General features: G+C 40.7%; 1 protein-coding gene across 1 annotated transcript in view; it reads left to right on the forward strand.

The window, feature by feature from the left end:
- The window catches only part of C11H12orf42 (chromosome 11 C12orf42 homolog), a 244,834-nt gene that overhangs the window by 123,666 nt on the left and 105,026 nt on the right, over positions 1–16,142 (forward strand). Inside the window, exon 3 of the mRNA XM_061205754.1 lies at positions 14,729–14,797. Coding sequence (XP_061061737.1) covers positions 14,729–14,797 — 69 coding nt within the window. The remainder of the gene's footprint in view (positions 1–14,728; positions 14,798–16,142) is intronic.

Raw genomic sequence — 16,142 nt, forward strand, 5'->3', positions numbered from 1 at the left:
GGAATTTTTGTTGCAGAAAACTCTGTGTACAAGTTCAGCTTTGTGGTGAGAACCCTCTGCTCAGGGCACGCTGGAGGGAATTGATGGTGGGTTCGGGTTCCAGGAAGCACAGCAAGGTGTCTCCAGAGGGTCCAGGAACGGAAGGAACCAAAGGCTGATTCCCAGCTCAGGTTCTCTGAAAATGTAAAGGGCAAGCTGGAGAAGCCAAGTTCAGTTAAACGAATGGACACAACCAGGCCCGCAGGGCTGGATGGCGTGTATACTAAGCAGAACTGGAGAATTTGGGAGTCCAGCCTGGAGGATTCTTGGCAGGGGCCGTTCGGACTCTCCTGGGATCCTTACGGTCTTCGATGGCGGGGTCCCCTGTCATCACTCTGCCTCTGGTCTATTTTAACCCACACAACCTCCAACCTGGGGCCAAGGTGACCCTTCTAAAATGTATCTTTGCTTAAAAAGTCACACCTTGGCTTAAAACATTCTAATGCCTCCCTCTCCGTTGCCTCCAGAATAAATTCCAAACGCCTTTACAGATGTGCGAGGTCCTTTGCCATCTAAACCCAGCTTCCTCTCCAGCTTTCATCTGCCACTAAACTCCCTTTCTTCTCTCTGCTGCCATCTCTCTGAACTGCTCGTGGTTCTCTGAAGGTGCCGTCATCTTTCTATCTGTTGTGTGTGCGGCCTTCCTGCTCATCCTCCATTCAGGGCTGAGTTCGGATGGCACTTTCTTGATAACCCAGGACTGGCTTGGACGGCCCTCCTCTAGTGTGGATGTTTGGGACTCACCTGTTTAATTCTCTGTTTCACCGATGGGCTCAGAGAACCAGAAGCACATGTGGAAAGAATGCCAGAATTTTGTCACCAGTAGAGACAATATAAGGAAGCTGTACAATATGGCTACCAGAAGAAATCCCCCTTCCCCACCCAATGACAGAAGACAACAAAAAACTTAATGGACTGTTGCATATAAAAAATAAGCTTTTAGAAACCGTTTTCATGCACTCTGCTTAGCAATTGTCTACAAATTGTTAGTTTTTACTGCAGTAAATACACTGGTCTATGCCAGACCTTCTTGCTGTATCCAGATAGCTGCTTGCAATCTGCTGTTTGTTGGAGATCAGGTTATCTTGGTAGCATTGTGTGTTATATAAGAGTCTGTAGGCTTTAAATGAAGACTGCGCACTTCTAACTAAGAGGAACACATGGCTGCTGGTATCAGGCTTTTCTTATCCTTGTTTTGATATCTCAGAGGCCTGTGTCTAGATGTTGATGGATCCAGAAACCTGAATTTTTCAGAGGTGAAGATTATTGTATTGAGAAAACAAAATATTTTCCCAGTCAGTGAAAGGAGGATTTGATTAGGTAGTACTTTAGAAACAGATCTGGGTTGAGATTAATTTAAATACCATTCCCGTGCTAATTATAGAAATAAACAGCTATTCTAAATAGCTCTTGGCTGTAGGGCAGAGTTCCAAAGTTATCTTTAAAAAATGTCTTTGTGAACAGAGTTGTTTTAGACTAGAATCAGAGTTCAATTGATGTTCTTTTCCAGAAACTTTTTACTGTCAGCTGACTGTATTATTACTGTTTTTCTGCTTGAATCTCATGTAATAAGATACACCATTAGTTTGTTCATCCAACCGTCGAATCATGCATCCATTTATCCACTTATCTACTCATTCCTCATCTTCCCATCCACCCATCAATCCAGCCGTTTCTTCTCCCGCCTATTTCTGCGTCCAGCCATTTATCTACCCAGTAAAACTTGTGTAAGCATCTACCCAGGATAAGGCATTCTTAGTTACAGAGGAGATTCAAAAATAAGCAAGACAGTCTCTCTTCTCAAAGTGCGTCAATGTTAATGCCCTCTTAGAGCATTAAAATTGAGACCCGGATACAGGTAAGGAGAGGAGAGTGCCAAGGAAGAAGACAGAGTGTGATGCTGCCACGCAGCTGGGAGAGCATGAAGCATGGTGGGGACCCTGAGGTTTGTGTAAGGGGAGCTGAGTGTGTCCAGGGGCGAGTGGTGGCCGTGGCTGGAAAGGCGGTTTGGATAAAGGGGCAGAAGGTCCTAAATGCCAAACAAAGGAGTGTGGAGAACCTTGGGTGATTTCTGAGCAGGGAAAATAACATGAAGGTTAACTATTCTTTAGGAAGATCAATCCAGGTCAATTTGGGAGATGGATTGGAGGAGAGGGATAAGAGCGAGATAAGAGACAGAGAGACCGGTTAGTGCTTCAAGATAATTAGGTTTACTCTGATTTGGGTCACTTGCAGCACATGGACCATGCCACAGTTAAGTTAGGGGACTTTCCCATTATAGGTACTCAGGTACTGGTCATATTTCAGGGATAGAAGAGAGAAGTTATGTTTATGTTACTCTTTTTGGCTTATGTTCAATGTTGACTTTCTCCTAAATGTTCAGGAGGGTGATTTGTACATTGAAAAGAGCTGTTCTTGAGCTGGAACATTCAGGTAGCTTTTGTTGTAGTAACATATGAAGGCTTAGGGGAAAGATACAATTATCAAAGTCCAAGTTTGAGAGTGGGGGAAATAGAGGCCCCTTCTCTTAGTAAAATAACATCAACATTAGAAACCAACCCTTTGTCCTACACATACTGGTTGTGATATCTTTTGTGTAAGTACTGTGAAAACAAATATTTGACTCATTAGCGATGTAGCTTGCTTTGAAACCAATGCCTGGGATATGGAAGGCTAAAACAGAGGTGAAGAATTCTAATTCAGTTCTCAAGGTCACCAATTTCAAAGAAAACAAAATCAGAATCATGCAAAGTATGGAACAATAGATTCTCTTCTACAGGGTAGATAGAGTGCTTGTAAAGTTGTTCCTTAAGGGCCCAAATATCTTTGCTCTCTCTGAAGCAAACTCTGTTTCAACTGCCTGCATACAGTAGTAAACAGGGCACAGATACGAATAAATGCCCTTCTTCTTTGGGAGTGGGCTGCTGTAATGCTTTCTTCAGTTTCAAGAGAATGTCTTTTCCCTACCAATTTATCATTCCTGCAGAGCCTTGTTAAAAAGCAAACAACCAACCTAAAACTTCATTGCAGAAATATTCGCTGGCTACCCCTGGGTTTCCAGCCTCCCAAGAAAATGTGCCTGTTTCCCCAGTATGTTTAGCTCGGTCCAGTGCTGCACGCCGCCAACCCCTCCCTGATCTCTATAATGCAGTAAACCTTTTGGTTCAGAGGATGCTGTCAGATTCTGAGGGCTTCAGCTCTTCAGATCAACTGAAAAGCTCTGGGAGTCGAAACTCTTTTCTTCTACCTTTCTTCTATATCAACTTCTGTATTATTTTATATAAATGTGCATACCCCTGTTGAATAACCTATACTTTAATTATAATAAAGACAAGCAACCGAAATGACACCCCACCACATGTGTGCACGCACACTCAGTTGCAAAAAGGCCAATAAGAAACACTTCGAAACAAAGGCAAAGGGGCCTCAGAAGAAGGCAGAGACTTGCAGAAGAAGGCAGAGGGGTTTTCTCTTCCTGGAAACGGGGAAAAATGAATAAAATTTGGCACTTTCTCAGCGTAGCAGCTGCGCCTGTCTCCACAAGAAAACACCATCCAGCAATCCGTGACTTCATGTTAAATAATTGCTCTTCATGTAAGGTGACTATTGTGTTCTGTCCCTCATTATGAATATCTTGCAGTCTGATTTTCAGCACTTTTAATTCTGTTCAAAACCAAATGAAACTCCGAAAGCATGTGTTACTGTAAAGCCTGAGTCACAGACTGTCGTGATATTTTGCAGAGTATTCAGCAGCTGTCTTAAAAATTAAAGAGCTACATGTACTAAATGCTTATCACGTGGCAGAGGCTGTATTAACTGATCTGTGGACCAGCGTTCAAGGAGTGAACACCGTAACGTGTTTGTATTACAATACCGTTTGGTTATTGCTGTTTAGTGGAGGTATAATGATCTTAGTGTTGATCTGAAAGGCTGTTCAATAAGAAAGGACCCACTGTTCAACGTATTTCTTCTCACTTTGATTCCAGAATCTGACATTTCACTTGTGCTGATTCAAAGGTTAAAACTTTGGACCCTGTGAAAATGTTAGTTAGCAGGATGAGTTCCAGAACATATGCTTAATGCTGGGGTATCAGATGGTGTTGTGTTGCCTTGGTAACCAGTCCAGATGTGGCACCTGTGTGTGTGTGGAGTCTACTTAATTATGTCTACGAACTCAGAGCACTGGAGTTAGTTGCCAGTGCTCACTGCATCCGTCACTCAGCCCGTTACCAGGGAAACAGTACTGGGCTCCTTATGACTTATATTTAGAGTGGTAATGGGGTGTGAAATTCAAGTAATCAGTTTTAAGTCTCCCTCTCTAATTGTCCATGTTACAAATTTTCTTTCAGTGGTTTTACTTTTGGATAATAATTATATTTTATAATACCCAATGATACCATATCAAATGGAAATAGAGAGTTCTGGAAAGTGTAGGTTGTTACAGTTTTGCATAATAAAATTGACAGGAAGTCCTCCTTGATCATTACTTCTTTTAAAACTTTTGCATATTAAGAAAGGTTAATAGGGTTAAATATATAACCCTATTAGAATGGTGTTATTACAATAAAAGATTAATGGTTTTTTTAGATATATATATAGCCAATTAAATAGTTGCCTGTTAGCTTGATACAGTGGATAAAGCTGACAGATGAATCTGCAGGTGTGCATTGTGCTAGAAGGGATGGGAGAGGATGGAAACCACTGCAGTATAGTCTTTTTTTCTTTACTCCTGTTCTGAAGGGAGTAAAAAGTACTATTTTACTATCAGAAGAAGAGTAAAAGTTATTGGACCATATTTGGAGGCATTTTGGGGACAGATCTTAATTCAAATCCCCCTTGTTTAGTAGCTGAGGTCCTTGGGACTGTCGTTTAGTCTTCCAGGCAGTTTTCTAATCTGAATAGAGACCGTACAACCTGTCTCCAGAGTTGCTGTGATGTGCTCAGTACCTGCTGATGCTTCTTCCTCCTGACCCTGGTGCTTAACTTTCAAGAGAGTGAATGGACCTAAACTTACAGAGTCTTCCTCCTTTCACCTGATTTGCTGATCTGAAAGTACAGAGGTCAGGTTTCTCTGATCCCCAAGACTGGAATCACTCTAGAAATAACTCCTGTGTTCTCACCTGCCCCAATCTCCCAGCTGTTTTTGCTGGAACAAAGTTACCGTCCCAAGTGTCCTTCTTCTGGCTCTGTCCTAGGCATTACTCAGAGCAACGATGGTCAGTATGGGCACATGTTCCCCATCCATTCTGAGACACGTGCTGTTTCCCATGAAACCTGGAAGGTTTCAACGTCCTCCTTAATGTCACGTCCAGGTAGCCACTACCAATGGATCTGAGTTGGTGTTCAAGTTGAAGCCAATTCTCTGTCCTGACCTAACAGCCCTACAGGAAGAAAATTTACAGCACACAAATTTGAACACAAAGATCTTGACTCAAAGATGATCACACAAATATTTTTACCTTCCTTTTTACACTAGCACAGAGAGATTAAATGTTACTCAAGATCTTAAATTGGTTTCAGAACCAGGACTAAAATTTGGGGCTCTTGACCTCAAAATTAAGACTCCTTTTAGTTTAGGTTTTCGATTTTTGCTTATGAAAGTGTTGTCTCCCTGGAAACGGGTGGCTGCTGGAAACAGTGAGTTTGAAGTCTTCATGGAATTATCCAACTACAGACTGTAGGACAGTGGGGTGAGGGTGTTATGAGGACATGCAAACATCAACTGGGATGTTGGATTATATCGTCTTTAAGATGTCTTCTGGGCCCCTGATTCTGAGATTCTCCTAACAATGTCACTCAAGAATGCAATTTCCTAAACATCAAATGTCTCAGGAAGTAAGTTCCATGTCTGGGGCTCATTTGTAATTAGACATTCAAGACCCTAAATGACATTTCGGTCAATTAACTTTTGTCTGGTTTCATAAAACACATTTAGTGCTTCTGACCATGTCAGTACATTTGCTCATTATAAGGTCATTAGTAGACTTGTGAAAATTATGAAATTTGGAAAATAAGGATCACTACATAAATACCTAATATTTTAAAAAGTCAAGGCACTCCTAAATGCATGACCAGATAGCGTGTCTATTTTTTTTTTTTTCAGTAGGAAAGAAATCTTATTCATCTGAATATCCTTTTTAAAAAGGATCTATAAGAAAGTTGACAATTTAAGATAATTCTACAATACGAAATTTCAACAGTGCACATCTGTCCACTTCTGACAACAATGCGTGTTAAGTAGATTTTCAGGTTTTCTTTTTTTTTTTATGGGTATCAAAGTGATGTTCTTATTGAACCTTAAAAGCCATAGTAAGCCTCTCTTGTCTCCTACCTTCCCCTTCAGTGCTGTAAATCTAACTTCTGCCTGTCCTATTGTTCAGAAAAAAGCAGACATATTGTGCTGATTGCTATTAAATTAAAGCAGAAAGGGAGAGACACAAATGTGGAAGGCCATCTTACCAGCAGGGATACCACTATCTTTTATTTTGCATTTTGGGAGGGTCAGAAAGTCATGACAGGCATCTGACCTCTGATAACCTCTTTGGTGCTTCTGGGTGCAGTTTTGGGGGGAAGAACTTAATTAAATACAATTGAATTTCCCTGCTAACATTGCCACTGAAAGGACTCCTTTTAGATGGCTTGGTGTTTGCTGGTGAGGAACAAACAAAGATGCTTCTTTTGTTCCTCAAAGAAAAGTTAGCATATGTTAGTTAAGGATTTGTGATTTCTTTTGACTAGACTGGCAGGTTCCTAAAAATTCAATGAGCCTTCTGAAATGGTACCCACAATAAAAGATGAAACATATGACTAACTAAAACCCTAACTTTTCTTATTCCTGATAGTTATTCTTAAGGCTAATATTTTTAAGAGTCTACTATATTTATTTGTACTCAAATAAAAATTATGATCATAGATTTATAATGAGGCTACTAATATTTGGCCACACAAAATATAAGTTGTCCAGCTCCTGGATTCTCTGGTCACCAGAGGAAGAGAACTGGAAGCAGATGAATTTTTAGTGCTATATGTTAGGAAACTGTTACAACAGGTGTTGATGAAGAATACACAATTTTGGGTTATGAACAGTTTATTATTATGCATATTAATTGTTGAATAAGAAGCTTGTCTGTAAGTTATACTTTAATAAAAATCAATAATTACATAAATATGTGGGTTAGAAATCCATTTTCCCATTGTTATTCTTGGGCTTCTGAAATCAGCAGCTAACCATTAGAAACTGAGGAATCAATTTTATAATGATGACATATGGAAAGAATAGGTTATTTTATTCAAGTTTGAGTCTTAGTGCTTATTTTAGGAGGAATTAGGTTTACATCTTCTTACATTCAAAGAACCCTTTAATCCTGAGATGATTTTTTTTCCTTGAAGAGAGGATTAGAATAAGGAATTGATGCTTTTGAATTTAAAGTTGACTATTGTGTGTTAAGCCTGCTTCCTCACCTCCACACCCCTTCCTCTATTTCTAAGCTTTCCCAGGTCTCTCTAATTATGTAGGGGGGAAAGTCAACACTTGACCCTGTTACCCTGTCTGGTTTCTGTCTCATCTCTTGTTTTCTATTCACGGTTAAACTCCTAAGAGTAGTGTGTACTGCACTTACGGCTCTTGCGTCTGCTTCACTATCTTTCTGGAATCTAGTTTTTACGTTTACCCCTGTGCCATGTACTGTGTATCCCAGCTGAAGTCGCCAACATCAGGGCCACCAAATAAGGGCTAGAAGGGTGTACCCTACACAAGGGCTCCAGGCCAAGGGGATAAGTGGAGGCTGAAATTCAGGCCCATTTGCTGGTGAAACCAAGTCCTGTCTTGGGGCTGTGTCTGTCCAGAGGGGGGCGGTTTTGTTTTGTTTGTTTGTTTTTTGTATTTTGCCCAAAGGCTCCATAGGGCTAGCTGTGGCTTTGTCAACAATTTCCTTGGTCCAGTCTCAGCCTTTGCTGCCTGATCTTATTCTTCAAAATCTAGACCTTTTAAAAGATAATAAATAAGCATGTGGTCAAGAGGGAAATCATTCATTTTTTAAGGGTCCGCAGTTCTTTGCCAACCACTGTCAGCCCAAGGCAGTTAAAATCTTAAATTACCATGCGATTGGGATGAATTATGTTTTCTGTTTATTGAGCAAAATGCTAATTGAGGGAAGGAAAATTCAAGGCTGGAATCCTTATGGAAAATATAATGTCAGCCTCTCACCAGATCACTGGCTGCCTCTTACCCCACAGCCCAGTCACACTGAAACACTCATGAGAGACCCCAGAACGTAGTGAACTAACACAGGCTTGGCTACTAGGCAGGTTCATGTTGGAATCTCAGCTCCACCACTTCCTTAGTGATTTTGCCTTGAGCTGTCACTAAATTTCCTGGGCTTCAGATTTCTCATCTACAAAATCATGATAAAAATAGTCTCACCTCTCAATAGTCCTTTGGTGGAGAAATTGGTGTCGAACCCAAGTTTGTGTGCCTGACACACAGTGAGGCCAAACAAACCCAAAGGTCAAGATTTTGCAGTGGAGAAAGGTTTATTGCAGGGCCAAGCAAGGAGAATGGGGTGGCTCATGCTCAAAAGACCCGAACTCTCCGATGGTTTTCAGGGAAGTTTTTATGGGCAAAATCTGTGGGGAGGTCTGCAGGATATATGACTTTCCTCTGATTGGTTGGTGGGGAGGTAACACGGTGGTGTTCCAGGGATCTCAGTCATCAGCCTTCTGGTTCCAACCAGTCTGAGTTTCACGTGTTAGTTCCCATCCTCCACCTGGGTGGGGGCCTTAGTTCCTGTAGATGAGCTCAGAGATGTGTATCAGATTGTTACGTAAATCCCTTGAGGAGGAACCGGGACCCTGCCCCGTGGCTGCACTATTGTTTCTTGACAGCTTTTCTTTGTTTATGCATTCCCTCACTCCTCTAATTAGTAACTATTTGAATCTGCCCTTTGGAAGTCAGGGAAGGTCTAGGAAGCTGAAATCTTTTTCCTACAGACAAGAAACTGGGGACACAGAAAGGCTTTTGTATCCAGGAGGGCCCTGTAATGTTCTGCCCAGTTTCATATTCAGGGAGTTATTGTAGGGACACACCTGCTCTTTTATTTGGGGTCAGAATGCTCTCCCGATCTAGACATTTTTCCATGCTGATCCTCTGCTAAGGACATTCTTACTTCCTCTTCTTCAAGTAGATAATTTTTTGCTCCTGCTTCAGTATTCAGCTCAGCTGACATCTCTTCCAAGAAGTGTTTCCTGATAACTTTTAACTCGTTTAAACATTCTTCTCCTTAGCTCTGGGTCAGGAGCTCCCCCGGTACCCTATGCATCCTTTTATCATAGCTTTTATCCTGCTGTGTGGTAACCCTATTGGGGGAGCACTATGGAGATTACGACTCATTTATTTTTACATCCTCAGTACCTCACATAGCACATGGCATATCAATAATTATTTGGTAAACTGAATTGTCTGGATGTCAACAACTGGAGAAGTGGACCAAAAAGCTATGGCAGCTGGGAGGTGTGTATTAAGGAGGAGTGGTGACTAAACCACTTTCCTTGTGTCTTTCATTTCTAATGGGTATTCATTCTTTTATTGCTTAATTTCTGGTCCATCACACTTTCCAGGTTTCTTCTTGGAGAGGAACTGATCTATTTCCAAGGCTTCAGTTACCTCTAGTTCTGATCTTATAACCTTTTAAAACCAGCTACCTACTACAGTGATCAGTAGATAACTACCTTGCTGTATGGAAATCAGCGTTGCCTGGGAGCTTGTTATATTGATATAAAAGCAGAATCTCAGGCCCACTCTGGACCTTCTGAATCAGGATCTGCATTTTAACTAGTTTCTTAGGTGATTCGAATGCGCTATAAAATGTAAGAAGCACTGGGTTAATAGTAGGTGCCTTAAGAATAGTGTATTCCCTGAATTTCCTGATATATTTCTTTATGAAGACTTAGGAAATGGTATTGGGACTGTTGCAAAGAGAATGAAATATGGATGAAGTCTTGGTCAAAATCAGGAAGTAATTTTCTGACCAAGAAAATCTCAAATGAAACACTCCATATTAGGTTAGAACGAGGTAGATGATCTAAATATTTCAAATGGTTGGAAACAAGTGAGAAATGAGTTTTTCAGTTTAATGTCTTGATCCTCTGCCTGGAAATAAAATGTTTATCTTTTTAAAGTGAGACCACATGTCTTGAAAGAAATGCACACACCCCGTCATGGCAAACACATTTTTTTTTTTTAATTTGGTAGCAGTTAAATGACCTATGTAAGGATTTCAGAAGCTATCTCCTGGTTTCCGTTTTCTGTTCCAATCCGGAGTCAAAGCAAGTATTTGTTTTTACCATAGTGGATACCCAAGCACTTTGCAAATGTTTCCACAAAGCCATCTGCCCTTTAAGGATCCCCCTGGGAACCGTTCTTTTGGTTACCAACCCTCAAGCGCCTATAACCCCTATTTGCAAAGTATTTGTCAGATGGGGAGGGCTCATGAATCTTCAGCTGTTTTTGAGGAGGATGCTCAGGACCCCTGTTAGGAAAACTTTGTCCCCTGCTCAGACCTTCGAGTTCATCTGAAGACTCCAACCCAACCATCCTATTACAACCTGAGGAAAGCAAAAAAATAAATAAGTACACCCAACCAGCACCTCTGTAATATTTCTTGTATGACTATTATAGGATCGAAAATTCTGAAAATATGCAACTCTTGTTTTGAATTGTGAATGTATTTTTGGAGCAAAGTTTCTGTTTATGAATGCTGGGACCACATGGAATTTTGTGTCTCCTTTCTGCTCTCTAACCAGTTCCAGGATAGTTTTTCCCTGGGAATCACCTTTATTTTCCCTACCACCGCCCTTCTCTCCTCCTTTTTAAAAGTAGCCCCTAAATGCATTTAACGGCTGACCTTTCATGCCATGTGCTAACTCGAGTAAAAAAGCTGTAGTCAAGCACTCTTTTGGAAACTCAAGTTACAGAATTGCTAGTGACAGAGACCTGGTAACTACATACTGAGATGCAGGGGCTGGCCAAGGACCTGATTGAGGATTCAGTTTTTACGCTCCACACATCTAATAGGTAGTTCAAGAATGTAGAGTCTGTGTGCCTGTGCATGTGTGTGCATGCCCATGTGCACAAACAGAACAAAAACTTGAACTCTCTGCCACAGACCACCTGTTTTCACACCATTATGGTTACAAAAGGGTTTTTTTTTCATTCTTTCTTTTTTTAATTAGCTAAGCTGTCCTATTTTTTCAGTAACTTGCCTCTTCTCTAACATATGGGCTGTAACCGTATTTCTTTTCATTAGACCTGGGCCTTATTTATCATTTACACCATACTTTTGCCTTTCTCTTTCATTTTGAAAGAAAGAGAGGTTCTTCTATTATCTTAGAGCAAAGCACCTCTGGTTTATGTGGCGACTCTTGTGGCTTTCTAAATGCACTTGATTTAGCTTTCAATGTGTAATTACTGCCAAACAAGTTAATTGCTTTATAAGTGTCCAAAATTCCCTGGTTTAATTTTGCTTTCATTTACCAACCTTCATTATACATCCACTCTTCAACATAAACACAAATGATTGTTAATGAATGCCTAATGCCATATTCATTAGAAAATCAGGTTAATGACTGGCAATGAATATCCCAGTTACTTTATTCTTTCAAGCCTTTTTTTTTTTTTTGCTTGTTGATTACAATAGCTTTTTTGTTTACCAAAAAATTCTACCTGCATTCTAGGCTTGCTTAAAAGTTCAAGATGGAGCTTTTCTAAGGTATCAGATAACCCCATCCCTGATTCTTCTTTCTTCTTGCAGCTGCCTTTACCCTTTAGAAAGAGTCTACTATTAGAATGAAACAGAATGCACAAGATTTCCTGAGACTGTTGGCTACCATGATGGCTTATTGTTTGGAGAGCAGAAATCTCAGGACTGCTGTGTACGTATGTTCAGGTGGTGCACTGAACAACCTCAGGGGGGCATTGTTTGCATTGCACACTCTGTGAATGATAGCACTCAGTTGTTCCATCTACAACCTGCAGAGCTCTGAGCAGTGGTGCTGAGAAATCTCCATTGATTTAAGAAACATGTCAGAGCAGTGTGGTTTGGGACAGCATTCAGTGCTTGGTGCTGACCACCCTGGGCAAGGGTTACCTACTCAGAACAAAAGCAGATTTGTGAAGCAATATGGTTGGAGTGAATGGCAGGAAGTCCGCTGAGGAGGAGGACTGAGATGCATGTTATGGAACTGGGCCTGACTCTCCATCTGATGATTCTTGCTTTGTGAATGAGATTCCTTTTCCTCCCTGCAGACATGGGGTTGCTTTCTCAATCAAACCTGATAGTTGGACTTGGAAGACCATGTGGGCTCATACCTGAATATAGGATTATGGAGTGGACCTGGGAGTCCAGACTGTGAAATTTGATCGCTGGCTTGTCACTGCATGCTTGTGTGGTCTTGAGCATTTTCCTCATCTATTCAATAAGAATGTTGGTGATTTAGGATCCCTTTCAGTTCTTATACTCTGTGACTCCTTTTAGGATCATGGGAGAATCCACCTGTATTCTTTAAACACACTGATTGGAGGCTTACCTAGTACCCCGGTACAAAGTTGATGTCAGGGATCAGGTAGCTCCAATCCCTGATTCTTCTTTTACTTTGTAAAATTAGATTCTTCCTTTACTTTGTAAAATTAGATTCTTCCTTTACTGTGTAAAAGACACATTTCCTGACCTCATGGGAAGAAGACAGATGAGTGTGGCTCACGTGTCCGCAGCTGTACCTGCCAGTGTGGTGTGTTTACAGTACCACTCAATTTCAGTGCTATGAAAGCTTTTTAGGCCCCTCCCCCCAGTGGTTTCCTACAGTCATTTTACCTTTCTTCTTCCACCTGGAACATCCTTCTACTTCTCTTGTCATATTCCTTCAGTCTTGGTACTTTGATCTCAGAGATGCCACTGTCTCTTCTTCCAGTTTTGTCCAAGTCTCTGTAATCCATACTCCTTGGCTCCCCATATGCCTGGATCCCATGTATCTCTCCTTTATGACATTTAGTATCATTGAAAATTTGCCTTTATTTGTGTGATTCTCTGTTTACTATCTCCTGCTTTGGATTCTAATCACCTTGAGGAGAGGAAGTGGTGGACTCACCATTGGTTTCTTTGGTATGTAGATATATGCTTATGACCTGGTCATAGCTCTCTTGGGGTCTCTCCTTCTTGACACCAGGCTATCCAGGCCAATAAAAGGCTGAGGCACTGTATTAGCAAATATTGACCAACAAAAAGTCAAGGACCTTGAGGACGGTGACTAACCAAACAAACAAAAAGCATCAAATTGAAAAGTAGAAATATGAAAATAAATCCTGATACGGTCTTTTTAAGGTTTGGTATTTTAAGTAAAATTACAAGGCTCCCTACCATTGTCATATCCTCAAGGGTGCCTTTGCTGACCTCCCTGAATGAACCTACTGTATCTATTGTATATTTGTTTCAGTCAGGTTTCTGCTATGATCATTCTGCATAACAATTCCAAAATCAGTAGCTTTTCATCAGCAGCATCCAGTTTTTATTCATGTTTGCAGATCTGTGAGTTGGCTAAGGCTCTGCTAGCCTCAGCTGGGATTGGCTTGAGGCTGTGGGTTAGGTTTGAATCTATTACATTTGTCTCCTCCTATCTGGGACCAGTAGCTGACTGGGGCAATTTTTTTTTTCTTTTTTTTCTTACTAAAACAGAAATGCAAGAGGCCAAGCCAAACCCTGCATGTACATTGAAAACCTCTGCTCATGTCAGGCTTGTGAACATGTCATTGGCCAGAGCAAGTCATGGGGACTGGCTCAGCATCAGTGGGACAAGGAAGCATATTTCATTTACTCAAGTGGGAGGTACTTCAAAGTCACATGGCAAAGGGTGTAAATGTTTAATTCCATTTCATCCTAATACATCACAGTGTTCTTAAAATTCTTTGTCTCTCTCATTCATAACATTTGTCACAGTTGAAATATTACATTTATTTGTATAATTCTTTAGTTACTACCCAAGTCTTCCTCTGGACTCTTGATGGTAGGAATTGTATCTGTCTGGCCTCGCCATTGTTCCCCTAGAACCCTGGACAGTGTAATGGACAATATCAGACACTCAGTGACTGAACAGCCATTGTTTGAATTTGTTTTATTGAAGAATAATTGATTTACACTATTAATTTCAGGTATACAGCATAAGGATTCAATATCTTTACAGATTATACTCCACTGAAAGTTATTACAAGATAATGGCTGTAATTCCCTGTGCTATATCCCTGTTGCTTATCTATTTCATACATAGTAGTTTCTATCCCTTAATCCTATACCCCTAATTTGCCCCTTCCCCATCCCTCTCTCCGTCGGTAACCACTAGTTTTCTATATCTATGAGTCTGTTTCTGTTTTACATATACATTCATTTGTATTATTTTTTAGACTCTACATATAAGTAATGTATAGTATTTGTCTTTCTCTGTCTGACTTATTTCACTAAGCATAATATTCTCTAGATGTATCCACATCGCTGCAGATGGCAGAATTTCATTCTTTTTCATGGCTGAGTAATATTCCATAAAAAGGAATAGCTTCTGATCTGCCCCCAGATCAACTCAGGAATGGAAATATATCTTTGTGAGAATTATTGGAGTGATTCTAAATGCCTTGTTTCAAATCTTTCAGAAATCCCCCTGCTGTATTTCCATTGTGAGAAGTGCAACCCTGTGGGAGAGAAGGATATCTCATGCAAACGTGAGTAAGTGGAGTGCTCTTGTGCAGGACTGTGTCCATTGTGTCATCATTTGGGGTTCAGTTGCTTGATACATAAGATTTGTTCCTTCATTAAAAAATGTATAACTGGTGAAAGATTTATTTTTTCGATTTCAAAATAAGGAGAATGCTAAAAGACATTTCCCATAGAACTTTTTGGATCCCTGTTTGAGAATCATTCTACCCCTTTCTCCTTTACACACAGATATGTACACTGAGAAAAAACTGTATCATTAATCTGATGAGCAAGAATAGAAAGGCAGTGCTTATATGTGGTACAGCATACAGAAAAGAGGACAATGATTTCATCTTAGTATAATCAATAAGAAGAAACAACTGAGTTCATCAAGCAAAAGGCTGACGTGTTAATAGTATTCTTCCCCAGCTCACCTTGTACTCACTGGTTGCTAATGATCCCCTCTTGGGGAGAGCAGAAGTGAATGTTTATCCTGCAGTGTGCATATGCATGTCTGTAAATGGCTGTGATGTGTACATGGAGATGGTCGCCATGGCTGGCCTGTCCAGTTGTCATGGAGCTGTGGTAGCTTTCCAGGTTTAGTCCCACCAGAGCTTGTTTACAAAAGCAGGATTGGGAAAAAAAGAACCTTTCGGCCAACACTGAAATTTACATCCTAAGGGCTCTAATTGCCTTCATTTCCTTCCTATTTACCATGAAGAGAATGGCAATGTCCTTTAGAGAGGACCAGAGAGCTCAGTGACACTGATGAAATCAGAAAGTCCCAAGCCCATGGGGAGGGGGCGATTCTAGTTTTATCTTCCATAGTCTCTACTTTCCAAAACTTGTGGGCAAAATTGCTCCAAGTTACTGCTTGCTGAAAAGAAGCATATGGTGACTGGAAATAGAATTCAAGAGTAGAAATCAAGAGATGTAGAAAATCACACGTTAAGATGAAAGAAAAAGGCCAACTGTGGGAAGATGCAAAACATGACCTGGTTGAAAAATGTGACCTGTTTTTTTTTCTAAGTGCTAAAACCCAGAAATATAGCTAAATAAGGCATCTACAAGATGCTGTTTCATTAGTTATTTTTCCATTTGGACTTGGAGTAATTGATTTCTTAAGAATCCTCGCAATTAACGGATTGCATGACTCCCAGCATGGACTGCGTTGTGGAGAAAATGGACTCCAGTGAAGTACCCTTATTGCTACCACTCCACCATTCATACGCAGGCCCTGAGAGGTCAAGGCTCCATGAGAGGGGACCACAGGTCCATTCACTTGGCAGAGAGTGAAGCAGGTGACAGTGAGAACCGTATGTTGCTACTTAGCTTGTGCTACAGCCATCCAGTGCCTCTCAGGCTCACAGA

The sequence above is a fragment of the Eubalaena glacialis genome, chromosome 11 (assembly GCF_028564815.1).
Source record: "Eubalaena glacialis isolate mEubGla1 chromosome 11, mEubGla1.1.hap2.+ XY, whole genome shotgun sequence".
Classification (NCBI taxonomy): Eukaryota; Metazoa; Chordata; class Mammalia; order Artiodactyla; family Balaenidae; genus Eubalaena; species Eubalaena glacialis.